This window comes from Hordeum vulgare, chromosome 7H (genome assembly GCF_904849725.1).
Source record: "Hordeum vulgare subsp. vulgare chromosome 7H, MorexV3_pseudomolecules_assembly, whole genome shotgun sequence".
Classification (NCBI taxonomy): domain Eukaryota; kingdom Viridiplantae; phylum Streptophyta; class Magnoliopsida; order Poales; family Poaceae; genus Hordeum; species Hordeum vulgare.
The window spans coordinates 575,335,818-575,348,071 of record NC_058524.1 but is presented as its reverse complement, the minus strand read 5'-3'; the positions used below and the strand labels follow the sequence as shown (position 1 = coordinate 575,348,071).

Here is a 12,254-nt window from a genome sequence, read left to right as displayed (position 1 = left end):
ACAACGGAGATATACGAATTGCTATTTAACCTCATCCAAGGACCTCCTCGGTCAAATCCGATTCAACTAAAGTTGGAGAAACCGACACTCGCCGGTCATCTTTGAGCAACGGAGTTACTCGTAGCGATAAACCAGTCTCTCGTAAGCATACGAGTAATGTCGGTCCGAGCCGCTTCGATCCAACAATACCGCAGAATCAAGAAAAGACTAAGGAGGGCAGCAAAACGCACATCACCGCCCACAAAAACTTTTGTGTTCTACTCGAGATTACATCTACGCATGATCTTGCTCATGATGCCACTGTAGGGGAACGTCGCATGGGAAACAAAAAATTTCCTACGCGCACGAAGACCTATCATGGTGATGTCCATCTACGAGAGGGGATTTCCGATCTACGTACCCTTGTAGATCGCACAGCAGAAGCGTTAAGAAACGCGGTTGATGTAGTGGAACGTCCTCACGTCCCTCGGTCCGCCCCGCGAACCGTCTCACGAACCGTCCCGCGATCCGTCCCACGATCCGTTCCGATCTAGTGCCGAACGGACGGCACCTCCGCGTTCAGCACACGTACAGCTCGACGATGATCTCGGCCTTCTTGATCCAGCAAGAGAGACGGGGAGGTAGATGAGTTCTCCGGCAGAGTGACGGCGCTCCGGAGGTTGGTGGTGACCTAATCTCAGCAGGGCTCCGCCCGAGCTCCGCAGAAACGCGATCTAGAGGTAAAACCGTGGAGGTATGTGGTCGGGCTGCCGTGGCAAAAGTTGTCTCAAATCAGCCCTAAAACCCCACTATATATAGGAGGGAGGGAGGGGAGGAGGCAGCCTCAAAACCTAAAGGTTTGGCTGAAATTGGAGGTGGAGGAGTCCTACTCCAATCCTATTTGGAGTAGGATTTCACCTTCCCACTTGGAAACTCTTTCCACCTTGTGTTTTTTTCCTTCTCAAACCTTATGGGCCTTAGTGGGAACTTATTCCAGCCCACTAGGGGCTGGTTATCTCTTCCCATAGCCCATGAGACTCCTTGGGGCGTGACACCCCTCCTGATGGTCCCCGGCACCCCTCCCGGCACTCCCAGTACACTACCGATGAGCCCAAAACTTTTCCGGTAATGCATGAAAACCTTCCGGTAACCGAATGAGGTCATCCTATATATCAATCTTCGTTTCCGGACAATTACGGAAACCCTCGTGATGATCTCATCCGGGACTCCGAACAACATTCGGTAACCAACCATATAACTCAAATACGCATAAAACAACATCGAACCTTAAGTGTGCAGACCCTGCGGGTTCGAGAACTATGTAGACATGACCCGAGAGACTCCTCGGTCAATATCCAATAGAGGGACCTGGATGCCCATATTGGATCCTACATATTCTACAAAGATCTTATCGTTTGAACCTGAGTGCCAAGGATTCATATAATCCCGTATGTCATTCCCTTTGTCCTTCGGTATGTTACTTGCCCGAGATTCGACCGTCAGTATTCGCATACCTATTTCAATCTCGTTTACCGGCAAGTCTATTTACTCGTTCCGTAATACAAGATCCCGCAACTTACACTAAGTCACATTGCTTGCAAGGCTTGTGTGTGATGTTGTATTACCGAGTGGGCCCCGAGATACCTCTCCGTCATACGGAGTGACAAATCCCAGTCTTGATCCATACTAACTCAACGAACACCTTCGGAGATACCTGTAGAGCATCTTTATAGTCACCTAGTTACATTGCGACGTTTGATACACACAAAGCGTTCCTCCGGTGTCAGTGAGTTATATGATCTCATGGTCATAGGAACAAATACTTGACACGCAGAAAACAGTAGCAACAAAATGACACGATCAACATGCTACGTCTATTAGTTTGGGTCTAGTCCATCACATGATTCTCCTAATGATGTGATCCCGTTATCAAGTGACAATACTTGCCTATGGTCAGGAAACCTTGACCATCTTTGATCAACGAGCTAGTCAACTAGAGGCTTACTAGGGACAGTGTTTTGTCTATGTATCCACACATGCACTGTGTTTCCAATCAATACAATTATAGCATGGATAATAAACGATTATCATGAACAAAGAAATATAATAATAACTAATTTATTATTGCCTCTAGGGCATATTTCCAACATGTCCTCGGAAACAAAAGTAACTACTCACAAAGCATAATCATATTCATGATCAGAGAGCTAATGAGTAGCATCAAGGATCTGAACATAAACTCTTCCAGCAAATAATCCAACTAGCATCAACTACAAAGAGTAATCAACACTACTAGCAATGTTACAAGTACCAATCGGAGTCGCGAGACGGAGATTGGTTACAAGTGATGAACTAGGGTTTGGAGATGAGATGGTGCTGATGAAGATGTTGATCGTGATGAGTCCCCTCCGATGAGAGGAGTGTTGGTGATGACGATGACGACGATTTCCCCCTCCAGGAGGGAAGTTTCCCCGACACGATCGTCCTGCCGGAGCTCTAGATTGGTTCTGCTCAAGTTCCGCCTCGTGGCGGCGGCGAAACCACGAAAAAGCTCCTCCCTGATTTTTTCCTGGACGAAACCTTGCTCCACTTTGCTCCACTTTCAGGCCAGAATTCCAGTTTGGAGTTGCGCAGAATAGGTATCTCAACTTTGCTCCACTTTCAGGCCAGAATTCCAGTTGCCGACATTCTCCCTTTTCATGTAAACCTTGCAAAATAAGAGAGAAAAGGCATAAGAATTGTACCGTGAAGTGAAATAACAGTCAAAGAAGCGATAAATATCAACATGAAAACATGATGCAAAATGGACGTATCATAGGCATCATGAGGCCATTCATCTGACGGACGACCCTGTCTTGCTCCCGCTTCATCTTTGGGAGCCGGGCCTTCTCCTCCGCTAACTCCTTCGCCACGCGCTCCGACTACTCAATAGCAAGGCGGAGCCCCTTGGTGTTCTTTCGTTGGAGGCACCGAGCATCCATCTCCGTCGTCGTGAGGGACCGATGGTACACCCATGCGAGGAGGTGTTCGTCCTCGTCAGGATCCACCGACGTCCCGGAGCGGCGGCGCGCGGACTGCTTCGCTTTCCTCTCTCTTGCCCGCTGCCTGTCACGACGGGAGGTGCGCGCCTCCGATTCTGGAGTGTGAGTGCGGGCCAATGGCACGGGCACTAGGACCCAACGATGCCCATGTAGAGGAGAGGCCGGCGGGGAAGGGACAGTGTGCGGGATAGGTGTGGACCGTGCAGTCCTGGCGGAGCGGCGCGTGGACCCGGAGGGTCCAGCTCCGACGTCATAGTTTTGCCGGCGCGGGAGCTGCGGCTGAGCTCTAGATCCAGAGCTTCCGTCGGTCTCCATATTGGACCGCTCCAAGGCGATGCGAGGGGCCAGTTTCTCGAAGTCGATGTCCAAGCCGTCGGATCCAGAGCTCGACATTGGACTCGATGGGATTATACCCGGAGAGGGAGAGGAGGCAACGGAGCGAGAGAGAGAGAGAGAGAGAGAGAGAGAGAGCTAGGGTTCGGAACGAGGTGCACAGAGTGGGGATTTTGTGGGATAACGTTGGGGTCAGTGATGGGTCAGACCTGTCAGGTGAAAGCGCCCGAGCATAACTGGGCCACCCTATATGTGTTATATTTGGGCTAGATATGAGGGGTGTATGTCAATCCGGACGTTTGAGACGGATTTAAGAGGTCCGGCTGGATCGCGTTTTTGTGACTCATCACTGACAGGACAGTCTGTTCGAGCATTCAAAACGGGTATGCTCTTTGTTTAGTTTTGTTTCTACTGTGCCCCCGCAGAAAAAAAATGTTTCTACTGTCTTTTGTACCGATAAAGGTTAAAGGGGTTGCACATCTGAACTCGAGATGATGAAGAGATAAAAACAGTTATGTTTTTCTGTTTCAGGACGTACAAGTGTTGCTGTCGTTGTTTTGTTCCTGAATGAAACAAGTCGGAAAGAAAGATAGCGTCATCACAGCAATAAAATGTCCAAATCAACATAGCAGGGCAAGTGAGATGGGCGTTCCTAGTCCGACTCGGATTCAAACCATTGACACATATAGTGTTGCTTGCCGCCAGTCCCACCCCTCCCATCTGAATCTGATCAGCCTCCACCGCATCCTCATCCTCCCTGCCGTCCTGCCGCCGGATCGTTGCTCTCGCGACTGCGCGGCCGCGACCATGGCCGGCACCACGGTGCTTCCGTCGGCTCTGCTCCCGCGCCGTAGCGCCGCCGCCGACGACGACCTGCACTCCTGCTCCCCCCGCGTGCGCCTAAACCCTACCTTGATGGCGAACCCCGCGGCTGCCAAGAGGCCAAAGCGCCCCGTATCCGAATGCGACGTCCAGCCGCCGGCGCCGAAGCGTGTACGCGGTGTCTGCTCCGGGGGCGAGCTCCATGTCGCGGTGGCCACCAACATCAAGAACAGCAGCGACCTTCCGTGTCCCAGCAGCGGCAAGGATCAGAACCAGATCGCGATCAAGAACCAGGTCGCCGAATCTTCGGAGAGCGCGACACAAACGAAGCCGCAGCTCAGCATGCGCGAACTGATCGCGAAAGCTCGCCTCAGCATGGCTCTCCGCGACAAGGCTCGCCCTGCCTCCTCCGAAGAGGCCAGCCGTCGGCTTGACATCGAGCGCAGCCGAGCGGAGGCCCGGCGGAAGTTGGAGCAGATGACGGACACCGTGCAGTTCAACGACCCCTGGATCCATTACTCCGACGTGACCAAGTCCCCTGAGGAGCTGCTCCAAGCAAGACAGGAAGCATGGCGTTATCAAGCTTGGCTCGTCGAGATGGCTTGTCAAAGGGACTATGCTGAAGCGATGCAAATCCATGGATGATCGAAGCAGAGGAAGAAATCATCGGCGCTGCAGCAGAGTCAGAGGAAGCAAAGTAGATGAGCAAAGCAGAGGAAGCAGAGTCGGCAGTGCTAGTCTTGATTCCAAGTGTGTAGGAGTATTTCACTGGCATCTTTTTTAGTAGTGCGAGTGAGATTCTTAATTCGGCCATCAATTAGTGTGCATTATGATCACAATTGATCAGTTAATGCAAGAGATTGTTCTATGTAAAAGCATTGGATCTGATGTAGCATGCAAGAAGCACCAGATATCTGTCTACTATTTCTTCAGTCTGTTGTATGCAAGCATTGGATCTGATGTATGCAAGCACACGATCCCACCAAGAAGACCACTTCTGTGCTTGAACTACTATTCCAGATGACTGCTATTTTCTGCAACAGATCCTCAGATACGTGTGCTTCGTCTAGAAAAGTTTGCACCTCAACAATGCAGAATTTATTTGTCGCATCAAGAAGGCGCCAAAAAAACATGTCTGGTGTATATGCTATTTTCCTGGAGAAGAACAGATATGTTGTCTGAATTTTACAACTGTTGTAAATTTCGTTCAGTACAATTGGTGTATATGCTATTTTCCTGGAGAAGAACAGATATGTTGTCTGAATTTTACAACTGTTGTAAATTTCGTTCAGTGCAATTGGTGTATATGCTATTTTCCTGGAGAAGAACAGATATGTTTTCTGAAGTTTGCAACTGTTGCAAATTTTGTTCAGTACAAATGGTGTACACGCCAGACCAGCTTCATGTCACACTGCAGAGAACATCCACGGGTATTGCATTTGTTCCTCCTCCTCTGTACCTTCAGTGTCATCCGCACCTTCTCGGCTACCTCCTGAAGAAAACTCAGGAGTGCGCATTTTGACACGCTGGGAAATGAAAAGATTAGCACTGCTCTGTATATGTTTTGTAGATCCTGAGGTGGCCGATTACTTTTCCCCTGTAAAGGCCATTAGTGTGTAAGAGCTAGACCTACTTTCAGCATAGCTTGCAACGGCAAGATGATGAAGACACAAAACAGTCTTGTTTTCTGGTTGTAGCAGCTCTGAATTTGAGGGTTAATATTGTCGTTTCCTTCCCTAAAACTGCAGTTGTAATCAGCAGTGAAACGGACCAGCAGTTACAAAGATCATCTTGAATGGTCAAAACTTAGCCAGCGACACCATCCATCTTTGCCTCCATTTGGCCATCACCTCTCATTGGTAAAACTTGCAGCAAGACTAGCCATCGGGCAAGAGTTTTTTCCATGTATGTAGTGAGTACAATGTAGGGAGCCTCCCACTTGATAGTATGTGGGACAATGTCGCACATCACAAACAAAGTTTATAATCCTATTCCAGGGAGGGAGCACACGACAGGTTCAGAGCCCAGTTCCAGTCACGAGATGGCAATCGGGTCAGTGCCGTTGGAAATGATGCCATGAGAATCGGAGACAAAAAGCACCGGTCGTGGTGCAGCACAACTGGTCTGGTGGCTTATTATCATGCTCGCGCGTGCTGCCTGCCAATGGAAAAGCCGGCGGCCAGGTAAAATGATGTTGCCATCTTTCCAACCAGCAGTAACTTCTTGTTAAAATCTCATGCAGTAACTAGCAGCAACAACACTTGTAAGTTTATCCTTGGATGTCACAAGCTATATTATACATACAAATTAAAGGGAGGCCAAGCAATTACACGCAAATCCCTTTACAGAGCAACAAAAAGAATCAGAATCAGCCACCCCAGAGTCTACTCCACAACATGTACAGAGCTAGTAATCTTGCCATTCCTTCCCCAGCGTGTCAAAACGCCCACCTTTGGTCCCTCTTCGGTGCCAAGACTGATCTGCGTCTGCCTAGTGCTGGTCAGGCAGGAAGAGGTACCGGAACGTCGAGTCGAACGGGACGACGCTGAAGCTGCTGAACCCGAGGAGCCGCTGCTTGCGTGACGACGTCGTGTCCTGGACCGCCGCGACCTGGGCCGGCGTTAGCTGCCGGCAGATCCAGTCGGCCAGCAGCGAGTCCTCCACCGTGCCCTTGGCGTAGCTCTGCAGCAGCGCCGGGACAGTCAGCTTCCCCTTGTCGTTGATCCCGACCGACGCTCGGATGTAGTCCCTCATCGATTCTTGCAGCTGCTGCCGAACGTTCTCGGCCGAGAAAATCCTGACCTGTTCCATTCCATAGCAAGTTGTTTCGTCATGTTTGAAATGCTTACAGCAACGGTCAGTTGTAGCTTGTAGCTTTGGTTTATTTGACACATTGCCAGTGTATACTTGCTGTTAACAAGATGAACTCATCCGCTTACAGCTGGTGAGGAGAACATTCCGCTGCTAAGTGCAAACAACACCAGGGGCTCCGTGTCGTCGACTGAATATCTCTTGTGCTCCTCGGTGACCCTGAACTTGTGAAGGGCTAACATCAAAGACTGCAAGGGGAGTAAACACAGTCAGATGGATCGTGACTTGCATGACAAAGAAATGAAACCGACAAATGAAAAACGGATAATACAATTTGTGGCCGGTGTGATGGGTTCTTCATCTTTAGGATTATAAACTCTATTTCAGCTGCACTGAAGGACTGTCCACCAACCTTGTAACAGGCCTGCAACATCAGCTTAGGTTGGTTAATGATATGTTATCAAATAAACATGGCTATAATAACCAAATAAAGTGATCCATTAGATAAACCTTTCGCATTAGCGAGAAAAGCTTAATGTCGTTCCCAGGGACTCCATATGCTAAATATGCCTGCAAGAGAACATGCACATAACTTGGCATGTAAGCAGACAAGAATAACAGCAACACATGGCCCGTGAATAATTGACAGTGGGGCATAAAGCATCAACTTGTTTTTCAACACATAATTCAGTAGAACTACCAAGTATTTAAAATCACCACAACAACTGTTGTGACATAACACTAGCTATTGCCTTCGAATTTCCTTCTGATAAAAAATGAATACGATTTTGTGAACGAAGAATAAATAATTTTCATCTTTCCATGCATGTGAAGCAATCACTAAACAATGGATGGTACCCACATGCATTATTAAGGCATTGTAAAGGTTGATCCAAAACGCTAGCCGCTCGTCGCCGTTCATACTAGTAGGATCAACCTTTGATAGTTGCTCCACAAGGGACCTGCGGATAAGAATAGTTAGACAGTTAAATCATGCCATGACATGAAGAACATCCTTTGTTCACATAACCAACACCATCTAGTGCGGCTATTGGGCTATAAGGTAAAACCGTAAAAACAAACACTTTTGACTTTTGAGACCTTCATTTACAAATGTAGCTTTTATGGTCACATTTTTTCAGTAAGTAATACTACATCATATCATGTGCTCCATTGTTACTCCAGGTGGTCTCAAATAATTTTAGCTCCAGTTCATCTAAATTACGGTTTGACTATTTGTGTAAACATGAAGTTAATTTATTAGTATTAATTTCTTTAGGCAAGGGTTCAACAAGAAACCTGAATTTTTGGAGAGCATCGGATGCATATTCAAGCTGTTCCTTGCATACATTCATCCAAGATACTTCAGCTACTGAACAATACTTCCCAATGTCTCTCCGAGCTTCCTTCCCATTAACACTGTATGGATCAAAGTTCCCCACTTCATCAATAATATCATCATCATGATCTGAATCAACCGAAGGGCTTCGCAGCACCGAGGCCATTAAAGATGAATCTGACACAGACGTAAACGTAGAGCCAGATAAACATCCCGCTGATGAAGATGAATTATCAGAAGACAACTTTGGTGATATCTTCGATGATCGAGATAAATGTAGGAAGATATCTCTCATGCAGCGCACCATCTCTCCAGAGAGCTGATTTGGATTGTTGCACATGTTTCCATTCATGCTGTGTTTCTTCGGATCAGATTCGTTAAATGACAATGCATCTATTCCAAGATACTCTTTGCCATCCTTCTCTATAGAGCCTGGCTCTTGCATCTGCAAGAACAAGAAAATTACTTCACTGACAACTTCAAATATTTTGCATAGAACATAAACTACTGTTAAACAGGCATGGAATATGACCTCTTCATCTTGGTGTTCTTCTAGAAATAGATTTAAGCTGACATCCTGGTGTTCTTCTAGCTGTCCACTTGGAGACACCTTCTCCCTATTTTCACTCTCTTTTTCAACATCCTGTGGTTCTTCCAGTTCAGGGTATAGATATTCTTCCATTGACTGAACTGACTCATAATCCCCCAACTTAAAATCTCTTAATGCCGATGTGTGCTTTGAATGTAAAACAAACAAAACGTCAGCAAGTCCAGACAGAAATAAGAACTTCCCAGTGAGACTATTGCTACAAGGAAAACTTACTTCATCCCATGTGCATTTACTAGTTGATGGTGTAGGCAATAGGCATTCTGGATTACTTTCTACAAGTAGCCTTTCAGTCCTTACATGACAGAGCTGGTAGCGTAAATCACTCAAATCGGTCTCGAGCTTTGAGACAGTAATTTCTAAAGAGGATATGCTATCTACAAGCTCCTGCGCCTGGAAATAAATTAGTATTCAATGGTGGCCGTCTACAATCACATGAAGTAAATTACAAATATATGTACAGCAATGTGCGCACACCTTGTTTGGTAGTTTTGTGGAAGATTTAAGTATCAGCTCGGTGTCGTGTGCGATGGCATCTGTCAATGCCAGATGCATGTCGATCTCTTCCTGAAGCTGTCTCTGCAAACTCCTGACCTGTGGTATGTGATCGCATCTCAGAATTACTAGATCGCATTCCTTTGAACTTCCACAATTTATGTCCAGAAATCTAAGTTATGCATACTATATGTAAATAAATTCAACAAAACTGCTCGAGTAAGTGCGAGCATAAGCAGTCTATTTAGAGGATCAATTGCCATAAGCAATTTTCAGCACAACAAGTTGCCACCAGCCCACAACACAAATGAAAGCAGAGTCCTTTCAGCTGTAGAAACAGCATGACGGTAGCACAAACATCGAAAATTCAGAGGAGATGAAGCAATTAAGGAAGGCACACTGACTTCCTGCTCGAGCTGCGATCTGTATCGCCGCATGCCGACGCCCCTCCGGACCCCTTCCCTCTTGCCGCCACCATTGATGCCGTCATCCTGCAATGGAACGACACACCAATAAATCAGGTTCATGAGTATCACCTGAAAACAGTCCGAAACGGCGAGCAGGGTCGGAGCATCCCTCCCAACCAAGAAGTAGCAAGCAAAGGGGAAAGTGGTATCTCGTCCTGTGGCTGTGGGGGTCCCTCGAACTCAGCATGCGGGCAGACAGCTTGCCCGAAGCTGATGATCCGCGCTGCTGCCAATGGCGGGGAATGCACAAAAACAAGACCGTGTTTGGAGAATTCTAATCATCGTGCGGGGAAGCAAGAAATCGGAGGTTGACTGTACGGACGCGACACATTCATTCACCAATTCACCAGAGAAGAAACGAGTTGGGTAGAAGACGAGAGACCAACCGCGGAGCAGCTCGCCGACACGGACGCCTCGCCGCCGCTCCCCGCCGTGAGACGCGCCGGGCGCTGCTGCTGCGGCGGCGTCGGCGTGGGGCACGCGTCGCCGCCCGACCTCCGGCCGCCGCCGCCCATCCGCTGCATGGCCCTCTGGATCGAGCCGCCCCTGCGCGCGCGGGCCAAGAAAAGAAGCAGCGGCAGCAGCCTTGGTGAGCAGTGAGCACGCAAACGCCCAAATCGGGAGCGCGGAAGCATACGAGCGGGGGAGGGGCAGGGGCTGACAGGGTCACGGAGGCGCGCATCTTGTCGGACGCCACGGCCACGGCCGCCGCTGCCGCCAGCGCGTCCTCCGCGCGGACGCACAGCATCCACCGCTCCCTTCAGAGAGCCCTCCCGGCGCGGTGCGGGCTCTGCCTGGCGCTTAAACTAAGCGCCTCCGGGGAGCCGGACACCGGGAAGGGAACGAGGCAAACGACAACAATGGCAGAAAAGTCTATCCACCCTCTACCTCCCGCTCGCTAGCGACCGTGGCGGTGATGCGGTTTGTGACTTTGTGCTGGCGATCATGGCACGCAGGGCGACCGCCGATCGAGCCGTGACGAGCAGCTTAGCTCACGCACTCACCCACACTGTCACGCTAGTGAGTGAATGAGCCCATGGCGACGACGCTGCGCCGCAATAATTTGTCTCGGGGACGAGACATGGCCAGGGGCGTCTCGATGGATCGACCGGGTTCCCAGATTTTGGCCGTGGCGCGTGCGCGACCGGCGGGCGGGTCCCGCGGCGTAGTGACGGAGAGGGGGGGGCATGGTTTGTTGGTGGAGTTGGTGAGAGGGACGGCGTGGCGTGGTGGTGGTGGTGGTGGTGGATCGAGTCTTTGGCCGGTCTGGGAAGGAAAGGAGACGCGGCTCGTGGCATGTTTGCGTCGAGTGCTGATTGATTGTGTTGGGACTGTTGGGGGTACCGTACCAGGAGGAGGAGGAGTGGGTAGGTGTGCGGTTTATGGTTGGGTCCATGGGAGAACGATGGTGGCAGGTCAGGCCAGGTGGTCACGCTCGTCTGATCCGAGCTCGACTCGTGGAAATTGCACCTTGGGCGATCTGGCGGTAAGAGCATCTCTACTAGAACCCTCAAACTCCCAAACCCTTAAAAATAACTGTTTTTTTTACAGTTTTCGTCCGAAAAACGTCGTAGACTAGAACCTTTAAATCCTTAAACCCGTAAATATTTTTAGAGGTTCAACCCTCAAACTAGTTTTGAGCCTGTAGAAGTGAGTGTTGGAAGGAGAAACTCCTCCCAACCCGCACTCCACTTCAGCTCCAGCGCGGGATCGATCCCGTCTTCCAACCGTCGCCTTCCTCGCGCCCGCCTCGCCCCCGCCGCCGCCATGGAGCTCCCCGCCGCCGCCGCGCCCGCCCCTGCCGGCCCCGTCCCCGCCCCGGCCGCGGCTGCAGCGCCCGCCCCGGCCCCGGCCGCGCCCGCCCCGGCCAAGCGGCGGCCCTCGCCCGCCCGTGCGCCCGCCGCCGGCCGCCCTCGGCCCCGCCCCTGCCGGCCCCGTCCCCGCCACGGCTGCCGCAGCGCCAGCCCCGGCCGCCCCCGCCACCGTCGGGGCCAAGCGGCGGCGGGCAGGCCTGGCTTTGTATCTGGCTTTGACAGTATAATAAGCAAATCATCTGGAAAATGTTCAGTAATTTCTTTGACAGTAATTCAGTTTACACTAATTTACTCAGGAAAAGTTCACTATAATAAGCAAATCATCTGGCTTTGTATCTGCACTTTTGTGGTGATGCAGAGATCATCACAGTGCATCTACTGCAAACAAAATTCAGTGTATCAACTCCATGTACTCCTCGAGTACTCTTTTCTGTGAACAAAATTCAGTTCATATGACTTGCTCAGGAGCCTGGTGGAGGGTCATGCATGGTCTAGGAAATGGCGCCAAGTGCAACTTTTTGGTGATGGTGCCGATGAGAGGGGGAA

The 12,254-nt window shown here is 49.9% G+C and overlaps 1 protein-coding gene across 1 annotated transcript; it reads right to left on the bottom strand.

Moving 5' to 3' along the window:
• Positions 1-6,377: 6,377 nt before the first annotated feature.
• On the bottom strand, positions 6,378-10,362 carry LOC123409923. Its single transcript, XM_045102795.1, has 11 exons — positions 10,281-10,362; positions 9,832-9,918; positions 9,410-9,526; positions 9,149-9,325; positions 8,858-9,061; positions 8,286-8,770; positions 7,849-7,948; positions 7,497-7,556; positions 7,318-7,410; positions 7,115-7,234; positions 6,378-6,977 (listed from the first exon to the last, which is right to left on the bottom strand). Exons 2-11 carry the CDS (start codon positions 9,862-9,864, stop codon positions 6,666-6,668), a joined length of 1,701 nt encoding a protein of 566 aa, XP_044958730.1. The 5' UTR covers positions 9,865-9,918; positions 10,281-10,362; the 3' UTR covers positions 6,378-6,665.
• Between the last annotated feature and the right edge of the window lie 1,892 nt (positions 10,363-12,254).

What these genes read in the sequence shown, in the direction of transcription:
- LOC123409923 (XM_045102795.1), bottom strand. Translation starts at nt 9,864, where the DNA reads ATGCGGCGATACAGATCGCAGCTCGAGCAGGAA. An exon ending in AAGAACACCAAGATGAAGAG is followed by an intron (nt 8,771 to 8,857) that starts GTCATATTCCAT and finishes TTGTTCTTGCAG; the next exon opens with ATGCAAGAGCCAGGCTCTAT. An exon ending in TTTTCTCGCTAATGCGAAAG is followed by an intron (nt 7,411 to 7,496) that starts GTTTATCTAATG and finishes CTGATGTTGCAG; the next exon opens with GCCTGTTACAAGGTTGGTGG.